This window comes from Dermacentor albipictus, chromosome 7, assembly GCF_038994185.2.
Source record: "Dermacentor albipictus isolate Rhodes 1998 colony chromosome 7, USDA_Dalb.pri_finalv2, whole genome shotgun sequence".
Lineage (NCBI taxonomy): Eukaryota > Metazoa > Arthropoda > Arachnida > Ixodida > Ixodidae > Dermacentor > Dermacentor albipictus.
In genome coordinates this window covers 122,118,342-122,143,152 of record NC_091827.1, presented here as the reverse complement: position 1 = coordinate 122,143,152, position 24,811 = coordinate 122,118,342, and the positions used below count along the sequence as shown (strand labels likewise).

At 47.1% G+C, this 24,811-nt stretch overlaps 1 protein-coding gene across 2 annotated transcripts in view; it reads left to right on the top strand.

Moving 5' to 3' along the window:
- The window catches only part of LOC139048139 (SH3KBP1-binding protein 1), a 175,765-nt gene that overhangs the window by 106,451 nt on the left and 44,503 nt on the right, over nt 1-24,811 (top strand). For both annotated transcript variants that reach the window (XM_070522647.1, XM_070522646.1), the window contains exon 14: nt 19,446-19,616. In XM_070522647.1, the coding sequence (XP_070378748.1) occupies nt 19,446-19,616 (171 nt within the window). The remainder of the gene's footprint in view (nt 1-19,445; nt 19,617-24,811) is intronic.

Here is a 24,811-nt window from a genome sequence, read left to right as displayed (position 1 = left end):
TTATCCCACAATCTTGAATCAGGTATATCTTATTTTGTGACATCTTCTTAATAAAACATTTATGCATGAAAAGTGCATTCATTCTGCTTTTTGTTTATGTATTATATTAAATATTGACACGACTATATTTGGCAGAACCATAATTCAGCGGGTATGCGCCAGTGGGGACAACGCTGAAGTAGCGCGGGTTTTTAGGTGAAGCAGGGGAAACGAAGAAGACGTTGTTGTTGTTCCCTTGGACGACTGATAAAGTGCGTTTCTTGGCGGTGCTGCTACGCATACTCGTCGATTCCACGTCGTTACACTGGTGGAGGTGCGGGGTATTCTTCATGCTTGGCACCCCTGCGCGGAGCCGACGATCGAGCCCGGAATCACCATCGCGCATCGAAACACCGGTCCACCGCTTCAGTCGTCGCCTGCTAGGCTTAGCGCCCGAGTCCAGTCCCCTGCAAGAAACTTCGAGAAATCGTTTGCCTCCTACAAATAACATGGCCACCGCAGCTCCATCGCAAGTAACACTACAGAATCCTGTGGTCCCGGAGAGCTTTCATGGTGATGCCTTTGAAGACGTCCAAGATTGGCTAGACCAGTTCGAGCGCGTCGCCCAGTATAACCACAAGACCAGCTCGGCGGACAAACTCTCGAGTGTATATTTCTATTTGAAGGACAATGCTCGTACGTGGTACGTAAACCGGGAGAGGAGCTTTGCCACGTGGGACGACTTCCGCGCACAGCTGCTGGATACCTTTTCAAGCATCGACAGGAGGGAAAACGCGCAGCGTCTCCTCGAAATCCGCGTTCAAAAGCCCAATGAGAGCGTTGCTATGTTCTCGGAAGACATGGCCCGTCTTTTCCGAAGGGCAGACCCAGACATGCCAGAGGAAAGAAAGCTGCGATATCTCCTGCGAGGAGTGAAGGAGCAACTGTTTGCTGGCCTTGTGAGAAATCCACCGACAACAGTGGCACAGTTCACAAAAGAAGCTACAGCCATTGAACGGGCCCTGCATCAACGATACCGCCAGCATGACATGGGCTACTCGACGGCGAACACTTCCGTACTGGCTGCGAGTAACGACATGTCTCTGCGTGAAGTTGTCCGAGAAGTGGTGCGAGAAGAGCTTCGGCAGCTCGGCTTTGTGGTTGCGCCTACGGAACCGACGCCAGCGTTATCTTTTGTTGCTGATGTTGTCCGGGAGGAAGTCCGGCAAGCTTTTTCAGCGCCAGACTGCGGCAACGTTCCGCGGCGCCTCACTTATGCGGAAGCTGTTCGCCGTCCACTCAACGCAACTTCAACGCTGTTGACACCGATAACTACAACACCACCTACGCCACAAGTAGAGCCGACATCGTCACCCTCGTCGACTCTACCGACCCCGCCGATCATGCCAGCACAAACAACGCCGTATTTTGGACATGCGCACGCCACTCCTTGGCTCCATGGAGAGTTACCGCCGAACTACCAGCGTCGGAAAACCGATTTGTGGCGCACCGTCGATCGTCGACCAGTGTGCTACCATTGTGGTGAAGCTGGACATGTCTATAGAGTTTGCCGCAAATGGAACAACTATCGCGCCACTCAACACCCAAGCTTTCCTGCCAACTATGCTTACTCTCCGTACGACGGTCGACGCGCTTACAACGACGCCCCTGTGAACAGTCAGCCACCAAATACGACGACGCCCCGACCACGTTCTCCTTCTCCATCTCCGGCGCGCTACAATTCGCCGACTCGTCGCAGTTTTGCCGACGTCACTAGGGGCAGGTCGCCTAGCCCTTGACGGGGAAACTAGCCGCTGCGACCTCCGGGGGTGAGGTTGCCAATACTCTAACTGCTCCACATCCCCCGTTATGGACGAACAACGACGTGAAGACTACATTGACGAAAAAGACGCCCAGCACAACGACGAATACGACGAATGGAAGTACGAAAGACGTAACTGACATCGTCAGCGCCGAGCTCATCGTTTACATTGACGGCCACGAAATAGCCGCTCTGGTTGACACTGGCTCCCATTTTTCTATCCTTAGCTTACAGGTCGCTGACAAACTGAGGAAGGTGAAGACACCATGGCACGGGCCCAACATAAGAACCGCCGGAGGTCAGTTGATGACACCTGTCGGGAAATGCACGGCCCGACTCTTAATCGCCGGTTCAACCTTCGTCGTCACCCTCGTCATCCTTACTGAGTGTTGTAAAGAACTTATACTGGGCATGGATTTCCTACGGGAGTACGGCGCCGTGATTAACATCCGTGACAGAAGCGTCACATTTGCCACGAGTTCGGATAATGTCACCGATGAGAAGCCACAACAACCTCGCTTACGTATTGCCGCGGACGACGTCATACTTTTGCCGCGGAGTTGCTCTCTCGTACAGGTGCGCTGTGACAGCCTGCAAAGTGGGACTGGAGTAGCTGAATACATCAGTGCGCTAGCACTGAATTGCGGTGTGTCCATTGCCAGAGCCCTTATCAATGTAATCGACGGAAGCGCCGAACTCTTGCTGACAAATTTTAGTAGGGAGCGCCGACACATCGTTAGAGGCACTGCTGTCACCTATTTCGACGAAGTGACAGAAATACAAGACTGCCACTTAGCGCAGGAGTCGGCCTCTACAATCCACACAGCTGCACCTATTGTAGACGTTAATCCGACGTTAACGGCCGTTGAGCGGAACCGTCTGTTTGAGCTCATCAAGCAGTACCAGGGCTGTTTCTCCTCTGCGTCAAGAGTTGGTCAAACGCCACTTACCAAAAACCGCATCATTACTGATGTCGACGCCAGACCCATCCGGCAAAACCCTTATCGTGTGGCCCCAAAGGAACGCGAAGCAATACAAAAACAGGTGAAGACGATGCTAGAAGATGGCGTTATTCGAACATCTAATAGTCCGTGGGCATCCCCTGTGGTTTTAGTGAAGAAGAAGGACGGTAGCCTGCGCTTCTGCGTCGACTATCGGAAGCTCAATCAGGTCACAAAGAAGGACGTTTATCCACTGCCACGTATTGATGATTCCTTGGATAGGTTGCGAAACTCGTGCTACTTTTCCTCAATGGACTTGAAAAGCGGTTATTGGCAGATCGAAGTGGATGAGAGAGACCGTGAGAAAACAGCCTTTGTGACGCCTGATGGACTTTATGAATTTCAGGTACTTCCCTTCGGTTTGTGTTCGGCGCCAGCAACATTTCAGCGTCTAATGGACACTGTGCTCTCCGGACTCAAATGGCAAACATGCCTGGTGTACTTGGATGACGTGATTGTCTTTTCCGCAACGTTCGACGAACACTTACGAAGGCTGAAAACTGTTTTTGAAGCGATACGCTCTGCCGGTCTTACTTTGAAGCCTGAGAAGTGCCATTTTGGTTTTCATGAGCTTCAGTTCCTCGGTCACGTCGTCAGTAGCCAAGGAGTCCGACCTGATCCGGATAAAATTGCCGCCGTCGCTAATTTTCCGATTCCATCAGACAAAAAAGCCGTGCGACGTTTTCTGGGACTCTGTGCATATTACCGGCGATATTGCGAATTTCTCGCGTATCGCATGGCCGTTAACACAGCTCACCCGCGAAGATATGCCTTTTACTTGGGGCGAAGACCAGGAGCGGGCATTCCACGAGCTCCGGCAACGCATGCAATCGCCTCCCGTATTAGCACACTTCGATGAGGAAGCCCCGACGATATTGCATACAGACGCTAGCAATGTCGGTCTAGGGGCGGTGCTAGTACAATGGCAGGGCGACAGCGAAAAAGTGATTGCTTACGCCAGTAGGACACTATCCCGAGCCGAAGCTAACTACTCCACCACTGAAAAAGAATGCCTTGCAATGGTATGGGCAGTTCTGAAATTTCGTCCGTATTTGTATGGTCGGTCTTTCACCGTCGTTAGTGACCACCATTCCCTCGGCTGGCTCATTAATTTGAAAGATCCTTCCGGCCGGCTCGCACGCTGGAGTCTTCGACTCCAAGAGTTCGACTTTGTTGTTACATACAAGTCGGGAAAACGGCACGCAGACGCCGACTGCCTTTCTCGGTCTCCTGTTGAGCCGGCAGCACAAGACGATGTAGACACCGTTTTTCTGGGACTCGTGGATGCTGCCGATCTTTCACGCCAGCAACGGGATGACATTGAATTGCTGCCGCTTATTGATTACCTCGAAGGACGAACCAACAGCGTGCCGAGGCTCTTTGCAAGAGGGGTGGCATCATACTGCTTGCGTCGCAACGTCCTCTACAAGAAGAACTTCTCGCCCAGCGGCAGCAACTACTTACTTGTTGTTCCATCACCGCTTCGACGTGAAATCTTACACGCCTGCCACAACGAGCCGACTGCTGGGCACTTGGGCTATACTCGCACATTGGCACGGATTCGGCAGAATTACTACTGGCCGAGACTTACTGCGGGCGTTAAACGTTACGTTCAGACATGTCTGGATTGCCAACGTCGTAAACCGCCATCCGTCAAACCAGCCGGCTTACTGCACCCTGTTGACGTACCAGCCACACCATTTGCGCAAGTAGGCATGGACTTTCTGGGTCCCTTCCCTACGTCTACTACTGGTAATAGGTGGATAATCGTTGCCACGGATTATCTCACTAGATATGCCGAGACAAGTGCCCTGCAACGGGCAACAGCAGATGAAGCGGCACGATTTTTTCTGGAATCCATCGTTTTAAGGCATGGCGCTCCCGCCGTAGTCGTCACCGACAGAGGTACTGCGTTCATGGCCCAGTTTTTAGATATCGTTCTACGTCTAAGTGGTACCGCCCACCGGAAGACAACAGCGTATCACCCTCAAACGAATGGACTGACAGAACGACTCAATAGGACATTGGCTGATATGATAAGCATGTACATAGATGTAGAGCATAGGAACTGGGACGAGGTTTTACCTTATGTCACCTTCGCGTACAATACGGCTCGTCAAGAGACCACTCGCAAGACGCCCTTCCGTCTCGTATACGGCCGTGAGGTTACAACAACATTAGATGCAATGCTCCCTCATGAATTTGACGACAACGAGACGGGTGCTGAAGAGATAATACACCGAGCAGAGGCAGCTAGGCAGCTTGCGCGTCTGCGAATCCACGAGCAACAGGACATTGACGCCCGACGCTACAATCTTCGGCACAAAGCCGTAACATACAACATCGGCGACAAAGTGTGGGTGTGGACACCTATTCGACAGCGTGGGCTCTCTGAAAAGCTCCTACGCAAATACTTCGGGCCCTACATAGTTCTCCGACGCATCAGTGACGTCAACTACGAAGTCGTTCCAGACAGCTCGCACTGTTCAAAGCGCCGACGGCATTTACCCGAGGTGGTTCACGTGCTGCGTATGAAGCCGTACTATGAGGACTGCCAAGACTGCGCAGTTCTTTACCGCTGCTTTCCAAGCGTCTATCATCGGGACGATGATCTTTTCTAAAGGGGGAGCAAGTGACACGACTATATTTGGCAGAACCATAATTCAGCGGGTATGCGCCAGTGGGGACAACGCCGAAGTAGCGCGGGTTTTTAGGTGAAGCAGGGGAAACGAAGAAGACGTTGTTGTTGTTCCCTTGGACGACTGATAAAGTGCCCTCTTGCCCTTCTTACGGAAGGGCAAGAGTTTGAAATGGCTGAAAACTTTGTTAAATCGAAAGCGCGTCACGAAATTACTTCATTGAATTGCGGAAAGAAATACACAGTTTTCGATGCAACTAAGATTGGGAAATAAAAATAGTTTGGTACATCGCAAATTTCGTTAAACCGAGGTTTGGGTTTATAGGGCTTCCAGCAAATCTTTTGTACTGGGAGTACTGTCCAGAACAAACTATTGATTTCTTGTTTATAGCATTTTTTTTTCATTTTAGATATAAGCATAACCTAAAGGGGCCCTGAACTACTTTTTATCAAAGTCAGGGAATACATTCAAAGGTCAATTAGACTATTTCAGAAATACTTGACTGCAAAAACTTCTTCAATGCATTCAGCAGGAGCAAAGTTATTGGCAGTCAGACATACCGTTTGCGGTGCTTCCACTCCTTCTTCAATGCCTTGCACTGCTAAGGCCATGACAGAGCGGGGCGTGCCCACAGCGCTCTGCCTGCTGAGTATCACTATTGCATGTAGTTCAAATTTGATTTTGGATGTTCATGTAGATGTCACTACATACGATTTTGGCACCTACGGCACACTAAACGCGGTTATCCTGAGCAAGCTGCAGTGCACTCGGCGAATGGACTCGTTGCGGCACCCCGCAGCAGCAGCGATATCTATGCTAGGTCGCAGACGGCAGCTACATGCAACAATACCACATGTGCGCAGTGTTTGCTTTGTGCACAACAGGGCTTGAGTGCACGCTCATATGCTCCAGTCTGGCATGCTGTGGGGTGTGGACCGGCTTTGTCCTGCACCAGCTTGGCTGGCAGATAGTAGCCACATCCAACGTGCAAATTTTGAGGTGCTTTCTAAAGCTGAATATGGAGTGAAGTCTGCCAAAGTGTCTAATGAGGAGTGGCCAGTTGTGAGCACGTGCTGGCAAGCGTAGGTGTAGTCTTTGTGTTTCGCGTGGTTCGAGACTGGTTGAGTGTTCATAACTACTAGAAATTAGCGAGACCCGACAACTACGACACTGATAGGCTTGGTGGCTGAAGTTTAATTCCTGTGAGAGTGGCCAGGCATGAGCAGATGATATTCAGCTTCTTCCAGAAGTACATGATTCTTATTGAAATTATAAAGCAGATTTTGGCTTATTTCGACCAGTTTATTAACTGCGTCAATAAATGTACACAGTAAGAGTAGGAAGAAGCACACTGATCCGAAAACTACCTTCTTGATTGGCTTCGGCTAGGGGCCAGTACTAGCCGTCTTTGGGAATCTGCTATGGGAAACCATTACTGCCCAGGAGGAGGTTTTGAAAAACGGCCCTCTGCGCCGTAAGCAAGAAAACACCACAACTTTAGTCTCCCAAATGAATGCGGGGCTGCAGGAAGCACATTGTTTTTAAGTTTTATGAAACTGTAACTTAGTGTAATTGGCCTGTTTTTCTTGGTCGTTTCTCTCAGTGTAAATGTTCAAAGTAGTGAAGAAGCTACAATCATCGAGGATGACTTTCCTTTTGAAAAACACCTTAGAAGGGTCTTGCGCAGAAAACTGTATGAACGCCGTGCACCAGCAGCTGCGAGCGTATAACGGCGGTCATTTTGCGGTACGGTTGCAAAAGAATTGACTCACTGTAAGAACTCTTTGATGCCAAACAACTCGAGAATGCTAGGATTGCATATAGATTTTTTAGGTTGAGAAAATGATACCTGAGGATGACGGTTCAGGATTTCGGCGAAATACAATATACGAGTGAAGAAGCTATAAATGCTGTCAGAATTCAAGTAAGTGGTCACTTGTTCCATTTCTGCATATTCCAGATGCAAATAAAGACAATTCCTTCGTAAGCAAAGTTACATTGATTTCCTTAAAGCCACTTATGGTGTCCATGGCGCCAGAATTGAGGGTGCATCCATATAGTGACATGGCAACTCTCCCTGTCACACAGAATATCTCCCTGCTAGATCTCCCTGTGGCACAGTGACATGGCCATTCAATGACAGGCATAAGCATAGAGGTTTCAATCTGCCAGGGGGGTTGGGGGAGGGGGATTCGCACCCTCACTTTCTTCATTCATTCCCCTCCTCCCTTCTGCACCTGCTCCTTGACAAGAGGTATACATAGGCAGAGAGGCAACATATGTAAACATCAGTTTTATTTAGCCAATATGCAAGAAGAATGACCTCATGGTTCTTAAAATACGAAATAAATACCGCATTTACTCGATTCTAACATGTCCTTAGTTGTAATGCGCACTCGTTCGCCATGGCCTAAAAAAGAAAAGTCCTTTACAATATCACGCATCTCATTCTTCCATACAGAACTACACCTTTCTCTCATTTGGAAAAACAAAGGTTTATTCCCAATGCACTAAAGTTGCGATAAATAAAAATGTCGCAGTTTCGCCCCAAAAGGGAAGCATCGATTGCGATTGCAAATTAGTAGACAGTTATGAAAAAAGTAAGGATGGTAGTTTTATCGGCCATATAAACTTTTAAACATTTGCTTACTAACTAAATTAACGAGCATGGTGTCACGGGTGCACAAGCAAACATGAACATACATCACTCAATGACCGTTGAAACTCTTTATCAAAACGTTTGAGTGAGGAAGTGTGGTAGCTAGAGCGAGCTAATTGATTTTTATGCAGCCTCTCACTTCAATGCGCCCGAAGCAACACAGCGCGGTGCGCCTAGTTGCCTAGACTGTCTCCATCGTGGATGGCTTTCAAGATAAGGGCTGGGCCGTACACAGCAGCCGCCGCCGGAGTAGAATGCCTCCTATGTTCACATTAGTCCCGCACGCAAGTTTCGGGAAGTCCGAACGCCCGTGATGCGGCCTGATTTCCGTCTGTCTTCACACGCACAATCTCTTTCCCTTTAATTGCAGCATCCTGTTGAGCTCAGCGTGTCTTTGCAGTCGGCACTTCCATGCTGATAGAGCAAATGCACAAAACGGGAGGATGGACGGTGGAGTAACCTAAGCACACGTACTACAGCACGTGGAGGAAGCTAGGCCAGCTACGCTCGAAGCGCATACAAGGTGGCCATTTTGAAATTCCGATGGCGATATGGTAATGCAGATTTAGGCTCATACCAAATTCTAACGTGCACGCAATTTTTGGATCCGTTTTATCGGAAAAAACTGTGCGTTACGTTTCAGTAAATATGGTCACTGAAAAACATGTAAACTCTTGGTAGACATATATAATGCTCTTAGCCAGAATGAGAGAAAACACTGGGCTACAAGAACATTTCCTCAACAAACTAGCAATTCAAAACAATCTACGCTCATTACAATGGGCCCGTGTACATCAGACTTTCACATATAACGGACCATATTTCAACCTCAGTTTGCTCTACCTATTTTATTAGCGAAGTTAGCTTTTAATGGACTGCTCTACAACGGACTATCGGCTACAGCGCATGAAATTAGTGGCAATTTTTGTCGAAATTGGGTGTATAAAACAGACTTTTGTGGTGTCAACACGGGCTGGCAACTGACTTGTGAGGGAAGGAGGGAGGAAGGTGGGGCAGAAGTGCAACGTCTTTCATGTGCGAAGCACGGGGGGAATGGAGGGGGTTCTACTCCAGTGGCCACTATTAACAGCGCGGCTGCACTGGTGCCCTATTTGAAAGCGGTGTGCGACGTAGACAAAGTGCTCCCAGTTCTGGTAGCTTTGTATGTGCTGTGCTTTCTACATTTAGTTCACTTTAAAGCTAGAGACAATACCAAGGTCAATTTGCTTGCGGTTGCTGCCGCACTTGCTCACTGCAGCGTTTTGACAGCAACTTTCCACGGTCATTGAGCGAGATGTGTTCATGTTTACCTGCACGTGCGTGACACCGTGCTTGTTAATTTAGTTAGTAAACAAATGTTTACAACTTTATACCACTGATAAAACTACTATCCTTACTTCGCATAGCAGTCTACTAATTTGCTATCGCAATCGATGCTTCGCCTTTCGGGTGAGACTGCTACTTTTTTTTTTTTCTTTGGACGTTCATTACTCACTCTTTGCAGTAATGTGGTTACACATTGCAATCAAAGATTTGGAAGTGAAGCATTTTGGATATTACAGACTTCGGATCAAACAGATTTTTTTTGTGGATTATCAGGGTCCATTGTAATGAGAGTCTACTGTATCACGGACTCATTACAAACCGTTCGTTTATAAGAACCACTGGACAATACAAACATTTCCACAATAAGCTAACAATTTTTTAAAAAATGGAGATTTTAAGCTCTTCGTTTCTAAGAAACACTGGGCAGTACAAACATTTCCATAATAAGTTAACAATATACCAAGCTCAATATAAAACAAAAAGGCACAAACAATACTCAAAGGGCCGGGGTTGTAGTAACGAAGTGGCAAAATGCAGATTTTATGGGAGAGGATATATTAAGTTCAGGAGCTGTGACAGCTAATACTGGTGCTTTATACTGTGATCAAGTTCACTGTCCTTTTATACAAAGGATACCATACAATCGAGAATGTGTTTCTATGCACAGTTGATTTCTGGGTAAACTCATCCGCGATGTCACTGAGATTTATTTTGCAGACGAGCTCTTTGTGCCCATGGAGAACTACTTTGTGATTTAACCGCACTTGTCACATTGTTGACCTTAGGTACGTTTTGACGCAACGGAGGCATGAAAACAATCTCTCAGATGTGCATGACGTGACTGGGATAGGCAAGCAATTTTGACAGGCGTAGCTACCTTGGGCAGAAAGTCTTGCAGCGGCTCACAGTTATGCTGTGGTGAATGTTGAGCTGTTCAAGCTCAAGATCTTGCCTGTATAACTTCAGCAGGTACGTGCCGTCACTATTCCCAGGGAAAAACTGCTTAATCTGTGTGATGCATTCCCACATTTCTGGTGGATTTCCGTCGTCCAGCGAGAAATCTAGTGTGTCTAATAACTCGTAGAACTGCTGGCGATACATGTTCTCTGCTGAAGGAAATAAAAGAGGTACAGATCTGGTGTCATACCATTGTGGAGCCTTCCTTTGCTTTGGGGCAAGAGCTGCTTTCTCTTTACCATTCAGTTCCAATTTACGCACCTCTGTGTCTGTCTCGTTCCAAAATTGTCAAAATCCTTCCTTCCTAATTCCGCTAAGACTCTCTCTGACGTCCTTGACCATTTTTTCTGCTTGATCAAATCTCAGTGCTTCTTTCTCCAACGCAGTACTTACTGTTTCTAATCACAAAAATACGAGTGTCAGGAGCTTGAGGATGAAGTATGTGTCGAATTTTGGCAGCACTTTCAAAAATCTACTGGCTTTGGCTCCAGCCTCGTTTCGTTCTTCTGATGTTAGGCCATAAAGAAACGACATCAGGTGGCTATAGTTCTGAACAATCGACTTCAGAGAACTGGGCCTTAGTGTTCACCTGTGGGAAAAAACTTCCACAAGTTTACGCTCTCATCTTCTTTCTGAATTGCCTGGAATATATCTAGGGGCTTTGGGGACCACGTAACAAAGTTTATCATTTCTGATATCATGCCCCAGAAATGGCGACACATTTCCACTTTCTGATGCATGACCCACAGCACCAGATTAAGTATGTGTGCAAGACATTGTATGTACAGTGCTTGCGGCTCTTCCTGTTGTACGAGGGCTTGCAGCCCACCATGCTGTCCTCATATTTAAAGCGCCATCATAGCAGGGCCCCAGTAATTGTCAGTGCTAAGATTAAAACAGCAGAGGAGGTCCTTTAGAAGGGCAAAAAGACTGGCTGCTCAGGTGTCTGCAGTGTTATAAAATCCACAGAACAGCTCACATGTTTTGAAGTTCTTTTGGACAATACGAAAACAGATTGACACTTGCTCCTTGCCAGATATATCCGCTGTCTCATCCATGATCACATTGTAGTGCCCCGCTCTGCTTCATAAATCTGATTGACCTCAGTGACTGAAGACCATCATGAGACAAAATTTCAAACACTTCGTTTAAGATGTCGGGAGAGAGCCACCTGTACTTGGTTCGAGAAAGCCATGATTGCTGTTCTGGTACATCATGAACGCAAATTTCCAAAAGCTGTCTTAGCCTACTTTCAGCATCATCACGACCACTTACCGCCAATCCCTGGCGTGCTAAATACTGCAATGAAGGTGATGTCGCTATCAGCGCTTTCCTTGCATCTTCCATTTCCTTTTGCTTTCCAGTTACGCAAGCAGTTGCTACATTCACCCCCCTTTTCACAGCTGCAGTTCTGCTCATGGCTGCACGGTGCAGAATCGAGGCCTCATGACTCTTAAATCTTATGAGAGCTTTCTTCTAGTTAGAAAACCCATTTTGCACAAACGTCAAGCAAGAGTCCTTATCCCTGGACGTATTTAGAAGAAAAATGTTCACTACAAGCAGTGCGACAAATCTCACAATATACCTTGTCTGCTGATGCGTCCTACAGAAGCCATTTGTATGCATGTTTCCAAACTGGTTGGTAATGTATTCCCGGTTGTGCTTTAACTTTATGAACGGGATCCTCACCAACAATTCACACACGTGTAGAGGGAGTGGTTACAGTGGCAGATGTCAAGTCTGTGTCACTAAGGCAAACCTCAACAGGTTCAGTAACATACGTTGAAAGTCCCATGCTGGCTGGATTGCGTGTCCTTTTGTTATCCTCTATAAGAGATCTGTTCTTATTGATGAGATATCTGGCCATTGTTTTTCACAGTTTCCTGAAGTACAATACCAGGAAGGTGAGACCGCCAAAGAATTGAGTGCCAAAAGCGTGTTCTGGGTTTAAGAGAAAAATTGAGGGCCAATTCACTCTGTGAAGGCAGAATGTCAGCGAAGCTGTCATTGTGCTCCCAAATTCGCCCCCAATCCATGTTGTGAACTTGGCTGGACATCAAAGCCAAACGAGTGCATGAAATAAAACACGACTGGCCAGGGCGCAGTACAAAGGAGTGCACGAATCAAAACATGTTTATTTGTAATTTATAATTGAGCATGCTTCTTCGTCAATTAGCTTAATGAAACTTAGAAGGACTAGAGTTTTATTCTATCAGACAAATATGGGGCTGTCCGTTTCCCTCCAGTAAAAGCCCATGCATTGACAGCCGACGAGAATTCAACTTCATCTTCTCTGCTAACTACCTCATTAGGAAAAGTAAATGAAACTCGGCTAAATGATAGAGTCATCCTAGCAGCCATTTGTCATATAATTTTGGGGGATAATTCTGATAAAAAGAGTTACAGCCATTTCCTGTAGAGCATTCGCGATAAAGTTGACTTTGGTGCAAGGCATTCTTGTTCACTACACTGACGCTAGTCAGCCCAGATACCCCCTCTACAAAAGCACACATGTGGCTCATTCACACGGGAGCTAGAGGTAAACTGCTTTGCTGTAAAAATATATAAAGCACGTCAATTGTTTGTTTCTGCTAACAGTGTGCATTCTGTACATACAAAGAACAAATAGTTTGAGTAATATTCAAGGTTCTTCTTTCCTCACTTCGGTAGCTACCTCGAGAGGCACACTGATCTGGCGTGGGACGTTTTGCAGACAAACTTGCAGACGATGCATGAATGACACACACAGAAACAGAACTTGATTTGTATAACACCTGAAAAACAGTACAGTAACACACACAGAAGTAACAAAAGCTTCATACTCGGCTACCAAAGCTGACACAACATTTAACACTTGAGCTCAATACTCACACTTCACAACTTGCCATAAGCTAGGGTTGGCTACTTTGCTGCTCAAAGAACAAAAGCTTCATACTCGGCTACCAAAGCTGAAACAACATTTAACACTTGAGCTCAATACTCACACTTCACAACTTGCCATAAGCTAGGGTTGGCTACTTTGCTGCTCAAAGAACAAAAGCTTCATACTCAGCTACCAAAGCTGACACAACATTTAACACTTGAGCTCAATACTCACACTTCACAACTTGCCATAAGCTAGGGTTGGCTACTTTGCTGCTCAAAGCCTTACCTAAAAACCAAATAGGACAGTGGAATCTCGATAAACGGAAATCGCTTAAATGGAACTGCCTCCTAAACGGAACACCATCCTCATGGCTGGTAGGTTTTGTATTCATGCTATTGTATTCAGCTTTGTCTCTCAGTAAATCGAATTCCTTATAAACGGAACCAATTTTCGTGGTCCCTTGTGGTTTCATTTAAAGAGAGTCCACTGTAACAACATTCAGCACGCCGAGCATGCTCTTATATAACATGGCCTGAAAATTCTAGCAACGGTTGGTGGCACTGAGAAAGGGAGTAGGTGCCACAGCACGCACTCAGTAGCTTCTCTCTCCCCCTTGTCTCCTTAAAAGAGCTTGAGTCTTCTCGAACCGTCTGTTCCCGCGTGCTCTGTCATCAAGGTCACCAGGAGAGGAGGGCCTGGGCCGTACCTTGGGACACGCTCGCGGGCCTTCGAGTTTGTAGAAGAAAATTCTAATCTTTCTATTTCTCTGGCAGCCATGCCAAAAACATCCAATGTTATCCACAGTGGCCCTACAGGTCATTTTCAGCGACAACGTTTGCATACTTTTCAGTGAGCAGAGCAGGAGTGACGTTGCAGGGATGCGCGACTCTCACGCGTCCCCTGATATGTTGTTTTCCCGCACGACTCGCATGGCCTGGCACCCGCGGCGGTCAGAGTGGTTGAGGCGCAGTGGGAGAGATGGCACGAGTGTTGCGCTGCTAACGCCGCCGACCAACGGGGTTACTTGGGCGCCGAAACATAAGGCGCTTCCTCTTTGGTTCGGGACAGCAAGCAGTGCGGACGTGCCGTGCCGCGTGTGCGCCGATCCATGCTTCTGCAAGACCGTCTCGCATGGCTGTCTTTGAAAGCCTCACCGTTCACGTGACCGTACATGCAAACGACCAGGCATTGGGATCCAGCATAAGGCGAACATATTCGCTCGCTATCCAGTCGCGGTGAGTCGGACTTCCTAGATTTGTCGCGCGCCCATCAGCATATTTTGTGGATAGCAACTCGGCTAGCAGGAATTGATCTATGAAAAGTGCAATAAATGCCCTTGTGATTGTTTGCACTACTGTGTTGTCGTTCCTTTGTCCCAAGAGTACGGAGAAGAACGCCACAATGTCAATCATTCACGGAATATACAGCCGTCGCCTGTCGAGTCTGCAGTTTTAATGGCCATGTTGACTCCGGATGTCGATGACGCACTCGATTTATTGTCTCGCAATGGTTGCAATGCCGACAGTTGGCAGCAGATTTCAGTTCAATTTCAATTGCTCTGGTTGATATATTCTCTGAATCCAAAGCGGAAGAAGAATATGTATGCGCTGGAACTGCTGCACAACAGGCTGCGACGCCACAGTGGCGAAGAAGACCCAGGCGACAAATGATGGCTTCTTGTAGAGACCGTGGGAAACACTCACTGGAATGTATCAGTGATAAGCTATCGGAGCATTCTGACCAAAGTGTGTGTGTGGCCAATTCCCGGATGGCACAATACCACTGCGTAAAACCGTTCCCAGTGTCTGGCACTGCCATTCGCTCAAGATGGGCTTTAATGCTGTGTTTATTATGGAGCTCAGAGTCCCATTCATTTTACTATAAACATTTGGTTTATATTTGCAAGGATGATGTGTAGTCTTTGCATAGTTGATGTCTCGAGTAAGAGTTGATTTGGTTGTTCGAGAAGGGTTCGAAGTCTTCGAAGAGAATGTGCACGAAAGAAACACTTGAACTCATAAAGTGGCCTTTCATTTGATTTGTGGGGTTCTCACACCCATGCTTTTGGGACAAAGGAACGACAGTAGTGCAAACAATCACAAGGGCATTTATTGCACCTTTCATAGATCAATGCCTGCTAGCTAGTTGCTATACACAAAACATGCCGATCGGCGCACGACAAATCTAGAAGTCCGACTCACCGCGACTGGATATATCGTGCAAATAGGTTCGCCCCATCCTGGATCCCAACGCCTGGTCGTTCGCGTCTACGGTCACGCGAACGGTAGCGCGTTCGATGGATGCCACGCGAGACGGTCTCGCAGAAGCATGGATCGGTGCACGTGCGGGACGTCCGCGTCGTACCTCGACCCGCAGCCAAAGAGAAAGCGTGTTCTCCCTTGCACCCAAGTAACCCCGCCGCAGCGCAACACTCGTGCCATCTCTCGTACTGCACTTCAACCACTCCGACCGCCGCGGGCGTCAGGCCTTGCGGCGAAGCCGCACTGCAGGAGATGGAAGCTATGCGGGAAAACAAGATATCAGGGGACGCGTGAGAGTCGCGCATCCCCACATATTCTGCACAGAGACTTGGTACAGTAGACGTTCAGAGCACTGAGGTTGTCAGTCGGAATCCCTGATGGTGAATTGCATCTAAAACTCTTGGTATTGTCATCCTTCTTTGTTAGTGCTAGACAAATCTAAGTAGCCACGGCAATTTAAGGCTGTGCTGTTCTTTCAAAATTTAGGCAACTGTAGTCCTTCAGTCGATTTCTCCAAAACCGTACAAAAGGATGATGCCCCCGAACCCATCACTAGTCTCCGGGGAGGGGGAGGGGAGGCACACCTCCCTGGAAATATTTGGGGCAGGGGGGGGGGAGGGGCTCAAGCACGCCAGCCCCCCCCCCCCGCCCCTACCTCTCGTAGGCAGCACCCATGGTCAGAGGAGTGGTCATAGCTACACTCTCGCGTCACAGGCAGCCTCGCCATCGCTGATGGCTCCCCGTTGTTACTGTTCACTTTGTGCAGCAATGAATCGAACAGGTGCGAAATGCCTGAGACAGGACGTGCCTAATTGTCACGCTCGTCAACATGAGAAGACTTGTCCGTCGTGTGTGTGCCCAGGATTATGCACCAGTGGAAATCCTACTCTCCTTTGTCCTATGTTCAGCCTTTTTATGCCAAAGAGTGGTTTCCTGCCATGTTCCTTTGTGTGGCTTGACCTGACGTGATCTACGTTCAACCTTTCTATGCCAAAGAGGTGTTTTTCTCTGTGTTCCTTTTCGTTGTTGACCCGACGGGACCTACATTCAATCTTTCTACGCCAAAGAGCTGTTTCTCTCCGTGTTCCTCTGCTTGGGTTGACTCAACATGTCCTAACAAGGCCCACTACTAGGGAGCAAGAGAGAATAAGGTTGCCCGGATGGTGGAGGGTATAAGAAGGCCAGCGAGATGCCACGTGGAGTCCCATCTTCTCTGCCCTTGTGTACAGGTGCACGCATGCTGAATGTTCTTGTATTTTCCTTGGAGCCCACCGCTCACCCGTACCAATGCATTAAACTTCTGTTATTTGTTTTTACATCACCTCTCCTTCCCTGCTAAGCCCTCTCCAATGCTCAACCTGGTTTGAGCTCCAAGCAGATGTTGTTGAAGGCTGCCGAAACTGCACCTGAACTTGATTTGTATCGGAACTCTCATTGGTGCTAAACATATCACCATAGGCATGGTGAATAATAGAATTATAGGGCTATATTACGGCTTTTCTAGTTGTGGCGGCAATTAACCACGCAAGAATAAGAATGGCCTTGAAACTTTTTTTCTTTTCTTCATGGGTTTACCTTCACCGTAGCACCACTGGCTATTTCCTTCTGTTTGTATGACTAAACCCTGTCCCCGTAATAACTGGTGGCAGCCTTAACACCACCAATATGATCATTATGCCTTCTACAGTTGGTTTCGAACCTGTAGCTGGCAGCACTTCTGCATGAGCAATGTAATGTTACCGTTCTTGCCGCTTTACTCTCTGCTCGCAATAATTTCACACACGAAGAAAACGTGCTGATACTGGTGGCGCTGGTAGCTGCAATGTGAGCACGGCCGAGCCAATTCACTGTGCACCATCGGTAGCCATGCACTGCACCTGAACTTGATTTGTATCGGAACTCTCATTGGTGCTAAACATATCACCATAGGCATGCCTTTTAATAAAATGGACAATACACGTCACTTTACTCTAGTGGACATCATTTTTCCTGAATAAAAGCTGCATAACCAATGTTTGTGTGGCCAGTCGCGGTTAAGCGCCAATGCATCAATGCGCTGTTTCTGCAGTAAACACATAGTGCTCACCATTTATGTTTGCTGTGAGATTGCATGATGAGCGTTCTCATTTTCTTCCTTTTCCTTTTGTCACCGGGCAATGCCCAAGGCACCACGCACTGCTGGGAACCCAGTGGGCACTTATGCGGCGTCTTGCACTAATGTTACACATAGCGCCCCCCAAAATATGCTTTTGTATAATTCCTGTATTAAAAACACATGTATTTTTATACAAGAAGCAATGCCATTCTCGCTTTCAATAAAATCAAATGCACACGAATATTTTGCCGGAGAAGCTCTAAAAATTATTGAAGCTGCGTGCAATCACCCATGCCTGAATCCAATGTTGCTGTCACTCATACTCGTTGTTTTCACGAATAATAATACAATTATAGGGCTATATTACGGCTTTTCTAGTTGTGGTGGCAATTAGCCACGCAAGAATAACGATGGCCTTGAAACTTTTTTCTTTTTTTCCTGGTTTTACCCTCACCGTAGCACCACTGGCCATTTCCTTCTGTTTGTATGACTAAACAATGCGAGCGATGTCTGCAAGGGGCTCTTTATGTCTGCTCGAAACTCCAGCTCTGGTTCCCCATATAACAAAATAAAGCAGCCCAAAAAGCGGCTACGGTTGAGAAGATTGTTTGAGAAAAAGATAACTTCGTGCTTTGCTTGTGAGCTTCAAACGCCACGCATGACTGCAAAATTTTGCTGAGATGTTCTCAGCAGTGTATGCTATCCACATACTGTGTTTTTCTACCAAGCTTGTGGGGAAATTTGGGATCCCTTCAACAAGTTTTGGTCAATTTTACTCTACAATCTTGTTTTTAGCAATGAAAATGTTATATTAATGCATACAACTTGTTAATAAAACTGTGCTTTAAAAGCTCATTTACTCTGCTTTGTTTGTTGTGTATTGCATAAAATTTTTAGTGTAATAGTTCCTTCAGGAAAAGAAAATTTATTGTGACCTACAAAAAGTGACCATTTTCTCCCGGTAGGTAAGGAGTAGATGTCTGGTCTACGAAAGCTCGCAGTTGTTTGTTGTCACCAGTGGTCAAACAAGGGATTTCGCTGGAGCACACAGTTGAACAAGGCCACTTTACTGTGTCAGGGCCACTTGTCATAGACATTGTTGATCACTTCAAGCCTCCGTCTCCCTGTGAACCTCTGTTTTGTTTTCATATCATAAGAAGCCAACAAACACTGACACCAAGGACAACATAGGAGAAATTACTTGTGCTTAATAAATGAAATAAACGATAAATTCTCGAAGGTTCTGGGTTCCGTTCCCACCTGTGGCAAGTTGTTTTTTCATACAGTTTAATTTCCTTGAATTTATCGTTTCTTTATTTCATTTATTAAGCATAAGTAATTTCCCCTATGTTGTCCTTGGTGTCAGTGTTTGTGGGCTTCTTATCATATGACTAATAAAGATCGGGCCCCTCGGTTAACCCCCTTTCTTCCTGTCTTGTTTTCAGTTCATGAATCAAAGGCACATTCTCACCAGACATGTCATAGTAACAAAAAAAAAATTGTGTAAAAAGCCTCAACGATGATTGTCGCCGTAAGCGAATAGCTGTATAAATCAGTGTGAAGGTATGCAGGTGACACTTGGCAACATTTTATTTCATGATATTTTTGTGCCCCCAAGTGTGGGCTTTACATGAGTAAATACTGTAGTTGACCTCTCTAAAGTCAATAAGTAAAACAGGCATGCACATGCACAGTTGAACCTTGCGAGGTGCTGCAAGTGGGAAGTCATGGGTTACATTTCCAGCTGCCTCTCCACTTTAATGTTCTTTCTGTGGTTTCAACTGTTGTTGCATGTTCACTTCCCTCTGTGCATGTTCCCGTGCTTTCCTTCTCCCACCAGGTCTATGTGGCAACTGGATCGAGATTGCATATGGCACAAGCGCTGGCACAGTGCGGGTGATTGTGCAGCACCCGGAGACAGTGGGCCATGGTCCGCAGCTGTTCCAGACGTTCACCGTCCATCGCAGCCCTGTCACCCGTGTCGTCCTCTCCGAGAAATACCTAATCTCTGGTGAGTTGGCAGCTCTGCACCTTGGCTCAGTTGGCTCACATAAGGGCCCATCTGCTTAACCCTTTCTCTACCACAATATTATTCCGAATTCTGACCAAAAAATGGTCAAATTATTTTTAAACACCTCAGTTGCCAACATATTTTGCCATAATATACTCACTTTTACGTGTGCTGCCAGCTGCCAAAAGCACGACTAAGCACCGAGACGAAACATGCTCGTTCGTGACGTTGCTAGAAACTGAAAAGTACCGTCGACAAGCTGAGCTCATCCTTGGCTGTTTTTACCAGGAAAGCGTGGACGAACCGAGCTTGTCTAAGGCACGGAAGCGGTTAACATTGTGATAGGCTGCATTATGCTGTGTTTAGAGAACTGGTACTGTGTCATTTTAATCATGTTGGTACTGTGTCATTATTAAAGCCAACAGTATGGCAGAAACGAAGGTGAGGGCAAGCAGTGCAACCTACTTTTCATTTCGGCATTGTAGTACCTTTATAGCAAATACAAAATGATTGAATGAGAAGAATAAAGGGATCTGAGGAGCTCCATTTTCGTTACAACAATATGAAGAAAACAGGCAATGAAGCCGGGGTAAGGATAGGGGAAAACAATTGTCACACTTAATTGAAAAGTATAAATAATCAGGTAAAGGGAATGACAGTGGACAAAGAGGCCACTTTCTGGAGGTGGGGACTGCACCAACATATTTCGCACTGTGCTGTGCTTCTCCAATGCCCTTACACTTTCTTGAGTATTTGTGTACACTCAAAAAAGCTTGCACTCTTTGGGGCTTATTTTGTCTCATAACAATAATTGTCATCTGCCTTGCTTGCATTTTCCTTTCTTGAACAGTCAGCGCTCGCTACTTTCCTGTTGAGAATGCTATGTCAGGCTGATAATGCCCAAGCCGTTCTTGACTTGGAAGTATCGGGCTCGCAACATTAAAAGGAAATGCAGGCAAGACAGATGACAATTATTTTTGTGCTAGAAGGTAAGCCCCAAAGGGTGTAGATTATTTTAATAGTGTATGTGTACGAGATGAGCAATGGGAGTATAAGCCAGTGCCGCTTACAGCCGAGGCGGTAGGTGGAGCACATCCTCATAGCTGCAGGTGTCACAGGATGTGTAATTAACAGCCATCAGGGGGGTGTATTCTGTTAGAATTTTCCCAGGGGGTTTCCGCAGGGTCAATCCTGGGGACTGACCCAAGGAACCTATATTTTCTATAGATGCTGTGGCAGCTGTAATTCTCGTCTACAATCCACCTAGTAAACTGTTCATTTCAGCCACAGCTGATTGGCTGGAGCACTACATGCGAGAAGGATATGGGCTGGGGATTGTCTCCCTTTCACTCCTATAGCTCCAGTCAATCACTGACAGTTTACGAAATGGACTCACAGAATACACCCTTGGTCACTGTCGAGACACCCAGCAACATTCACAAACGCAAGTGTGATGGGTGCCTTCAAAGCTCATCTACACGAAGTAACTGTTTGAGGCACTTTGGATTCAAAGAGTGTTTGAGCACTCTGTTGCATTGACAAAAAAGAGTAGTTATGTATCTTATGTGTAGTAGTGCTTGTAAATCTGCGTTGTTTGCTTGATGCATCTTTGTATGTCTACTTCCACATACTGTTTGGCAGTTAACGTCAGTGTCAGCCCAGCTTTTGTTTTGTGCTTTTATTTCTATGACCTGCCTGTTTTACCACTGTTTGTCTTGAATGTTAGTTTGCCCTTCAGCACGAAAAAGTTTGCTTCATGTGATTAGTACGACAATGTGGGATGACAACTTTCATGTGGTGAACAACAGAGCTAGGAACTATAAACAGACTGTGTTTAAGGGGACACAAAAGTAAATACTTTGCCAATGTTGAACGCGGTTAAAACAAGTTTGTTGAGCGATAGCACGTTTTTGCTTGCTTTGGGAAAGGACACAGATGCTGCTCGGTGCCTTCAGCAACTACCGCACCTACAATTGCACCACAGGACAGCGCACAAACGCTGCTTGGCTCGGCAGCAGCAGCAAGCGAATTGACCTTCATGCTGCGTCTCACTTCAACACGAACTAAGCATCGAAAGCACAGCGCATACGAAGCTACCAGCACTCAGCACTTTGTGCACATGACAGATCGCCTTCAAGATGTGGGTGCCCATGCGGTGTACACCGCAGCCACCGGTAGTGGCAGGTAATGGGAGTCCTAGTTTGAGCTTGGCTGAGCTTGAAGGTTAGATTTACAGAACCAGGCATTTCCTGAGTTTGTACCTGGAGTAGTAAAGCTATTGCTCTAAAGGTTATTTCACCTGTACCAGTGGACTACATGTCTGCAACACCACTCATACCTCAAGAAAAGGCTTGGCAAGCCAGAAAAGGGGCAAAAAGGGAAAAACGGGTGGTGACACCACTTTGATGTTCCCGTACCAGCTCACCATGATGCCGTCTCCTAGGGCCCAGTTAAATGAAAAGTGGATTACATTGTAAAAATTTAACATGGCAAGTTCAGGGAACTTGTACAGTGGAACCCCAATTATACGACTTTGAAAGGACCGCACAAAACCGTCGTGTAATTTGGGCATCATATAAAGAAACTAGGAATGAGGGCAGTGATGCCGAGTCTTGCCCAAAAAATTGGGTACCTGTTGCCCGCAGCACAGACCTGCACTGCTACAAGGCAGCTAGAAAAAATGATTTAAAAAAAATTACAATTAAGCATTGGATTTGAGGTGTGAGCAAATTTTTATTCTCACTTAAAAAAAAGATCAGTTATCTTTTTCTGGATGTTTGCCCAGCTGCGATGCATCAGCTTCCTCTTGAGAGCTGCAACATCCGGCAGCAAGTCACCAACATCGTCGTGTGCACAAACAAACTGATAAATGTTGTAGATGCTGCACAACACGTCCGTGTAAGTCGGAATGAACGTAAAATTTGGAAACAAGTTCTCTTCACTTGTCATCGTCTGAGGTGGAGACAGCTTTCCTTAGGCGATCCCTTTCAGAGATAGTTTCCCTTTCGTAAAATTTCACGTGTCTCGGCACCGAAACCGTTCCCGACAAGTGTTTTTGGCACTGTGTCAAGCTTATCAGTGCCAAGAGCACTATCGGCCATATGCTTAGCGGGGTCGGAGCCAGGATGAGCTGAATCTTGCGAAAGCAAAACTGCCTTCGTAAGTGATCCCACTATTTATTAATTGCGAGGGTCTCGATCTGGCAGCCCCGTGTCAAGTAATTCTTTATTTCGGGAAATCCTCAATACACGCACACACACACGCAGTCTGCACTTCGTCCAGCCGCACCGCACGCGACTTGCACTGCCGATTACTTCTCTCACTCACTTCGTTGTCGTGCGCTCCCTGCATGCCGAATGCGCACATATGCCTTCCATGTTCTCTCTCGCCGCTACACACCGTTGCCTACCGTCCCGTGCCTGCGACTTTACGCTACCTGGCGTTGAGTCGCAGGCACCCCCCTTTTATCCCTGTGGAGAGGGCTACCAAGGCACATGATGACTCAGCTGGCCTACATTACCGAGGCCTTTCTGTTTCCCCGTAGCCGGGTCTCCGAGTCTGTAGGTATTGCGTTCAATGTGTGCAGTCACTCTAGATGGCCCTGTGCGTCGAGGGGCAAACTTGGCTGTGAATCCAATGGCTGCCTTGCTTAGCGGGGGTGTGTCCCGGAGAACTAAGTCTCCAACCTGGAAGGTAGCTGGAGTGCGCTTTTCGTTGCAATACTTTGCCTGGCTGGCTTTTGCCAAAGTTTGGTGGTCCTGTACAAAGGCCCAGGCATCTCGAAGGTACACATCTAGTTCAGCAGCTAGGGCATGAGGCGCAGTCGGGGGCACCTCGGTGACAGCTACCCGAATGTGATGGCTCCACGGGTTCCGTAGTTCGCGCCCACAGCACAAGAAGGCAGGCGTAAAGCCAGTAACTACACTTTCAGAGGTGCACACTACAAATGCCACTTCGGGCAGCCTTTTGTTGCAGTCCCTGTGGAAAGTGCAGTGACCCATCAGGCATTGTTTAACCGTTGCGTTATGGCATTCCACAGTCTGTCCTGCTGGTCTGTACAGGACTGTGTGGCTTTCCTTGATTCCCCAGTGCTGGAGAATGCCTTTCCACAGTTTGCTTATGGATGGTTTGCCATCGTCCCTCGAGATGGAGCTAGGCACACCATGTCAACAAAAAACATCGATCATTTTACAGATGATCAGCTTGGAGGTAGGCGCACGTAATGGGAAAAGCTCCACAAACTTCGCGAACTTTTCCAGCACCACCAGGATGTACTTGTGGTGCCAAGGGGCTGTGGGCAGTGGCCCAGTAAGGTCCACACTTAGCTGCTGCATTGGGTGAGTGGCCCATGAACTGTCCATCAGTCCTTTTGGTTTTTGCCAGTGAGGTTTGAGGGAAGCCTGGCACTGCTGGCAGCTGCGGATGTAACGGGAGGTATTGGAGCGGATACCGAGCCATGTGAACTGGCTCTTCACACGTTTCCAAGTTTTAAAAAAAGCCTAAATGCCCACTTAGAGGGTGGTCATGCTCCATATTCAGTGCCATGTCTCTTAAGTGTTGGGAAAGCCAGGCAACTTTACATTCATCGTCCGTGTACATAAGGATACCATTGTTCGAGATTTCGCCGTCATCAGCTGGGTCCTGTACCCTCTTGGACTCTTTAGAATCACCAGGTAGCAGACCACACTTTAAGTATTGCAGCAGCTGTAGAAGCAGTGGATCCTTGCATTGTTCCAACTGGAACTTTGCAGTGTCGGTGAGTGGGGACACATCAGTCACGTCAACAAGGACTGCTAGTTCAAAACAGATGTTTTTTTGTGGCTCTTGCACTTCGATTGGAAAGCAGTCCTTCGCCAAACAAGGCTGAGCAGATTCGGCAGCAGGAATGGGGCACCTGCTTAGTGCATCCGCCAGGATGTTGGCCTGTACTTTACAATACCTTATGGTACACTTGAACCCTTGTAATCTCAACACCCAACGTCGCACTCTGCTTGATGTCTGCTCAATTGTAAACATCCAAGCCAATGATGCATGGTCACAATGCACCTTGTGGCGACGAGCAACCACGTAGACCGGTAAAGTCTTCGGCTCTCACAGGAGAGGAAGAACTGACACTCGATCTCTTAGAGTAGCATTCTTTTAATTAATCTCCTTCGAAACGCTAGCCCGTGCCGGAGCGTGCCAGCCACTCGTGC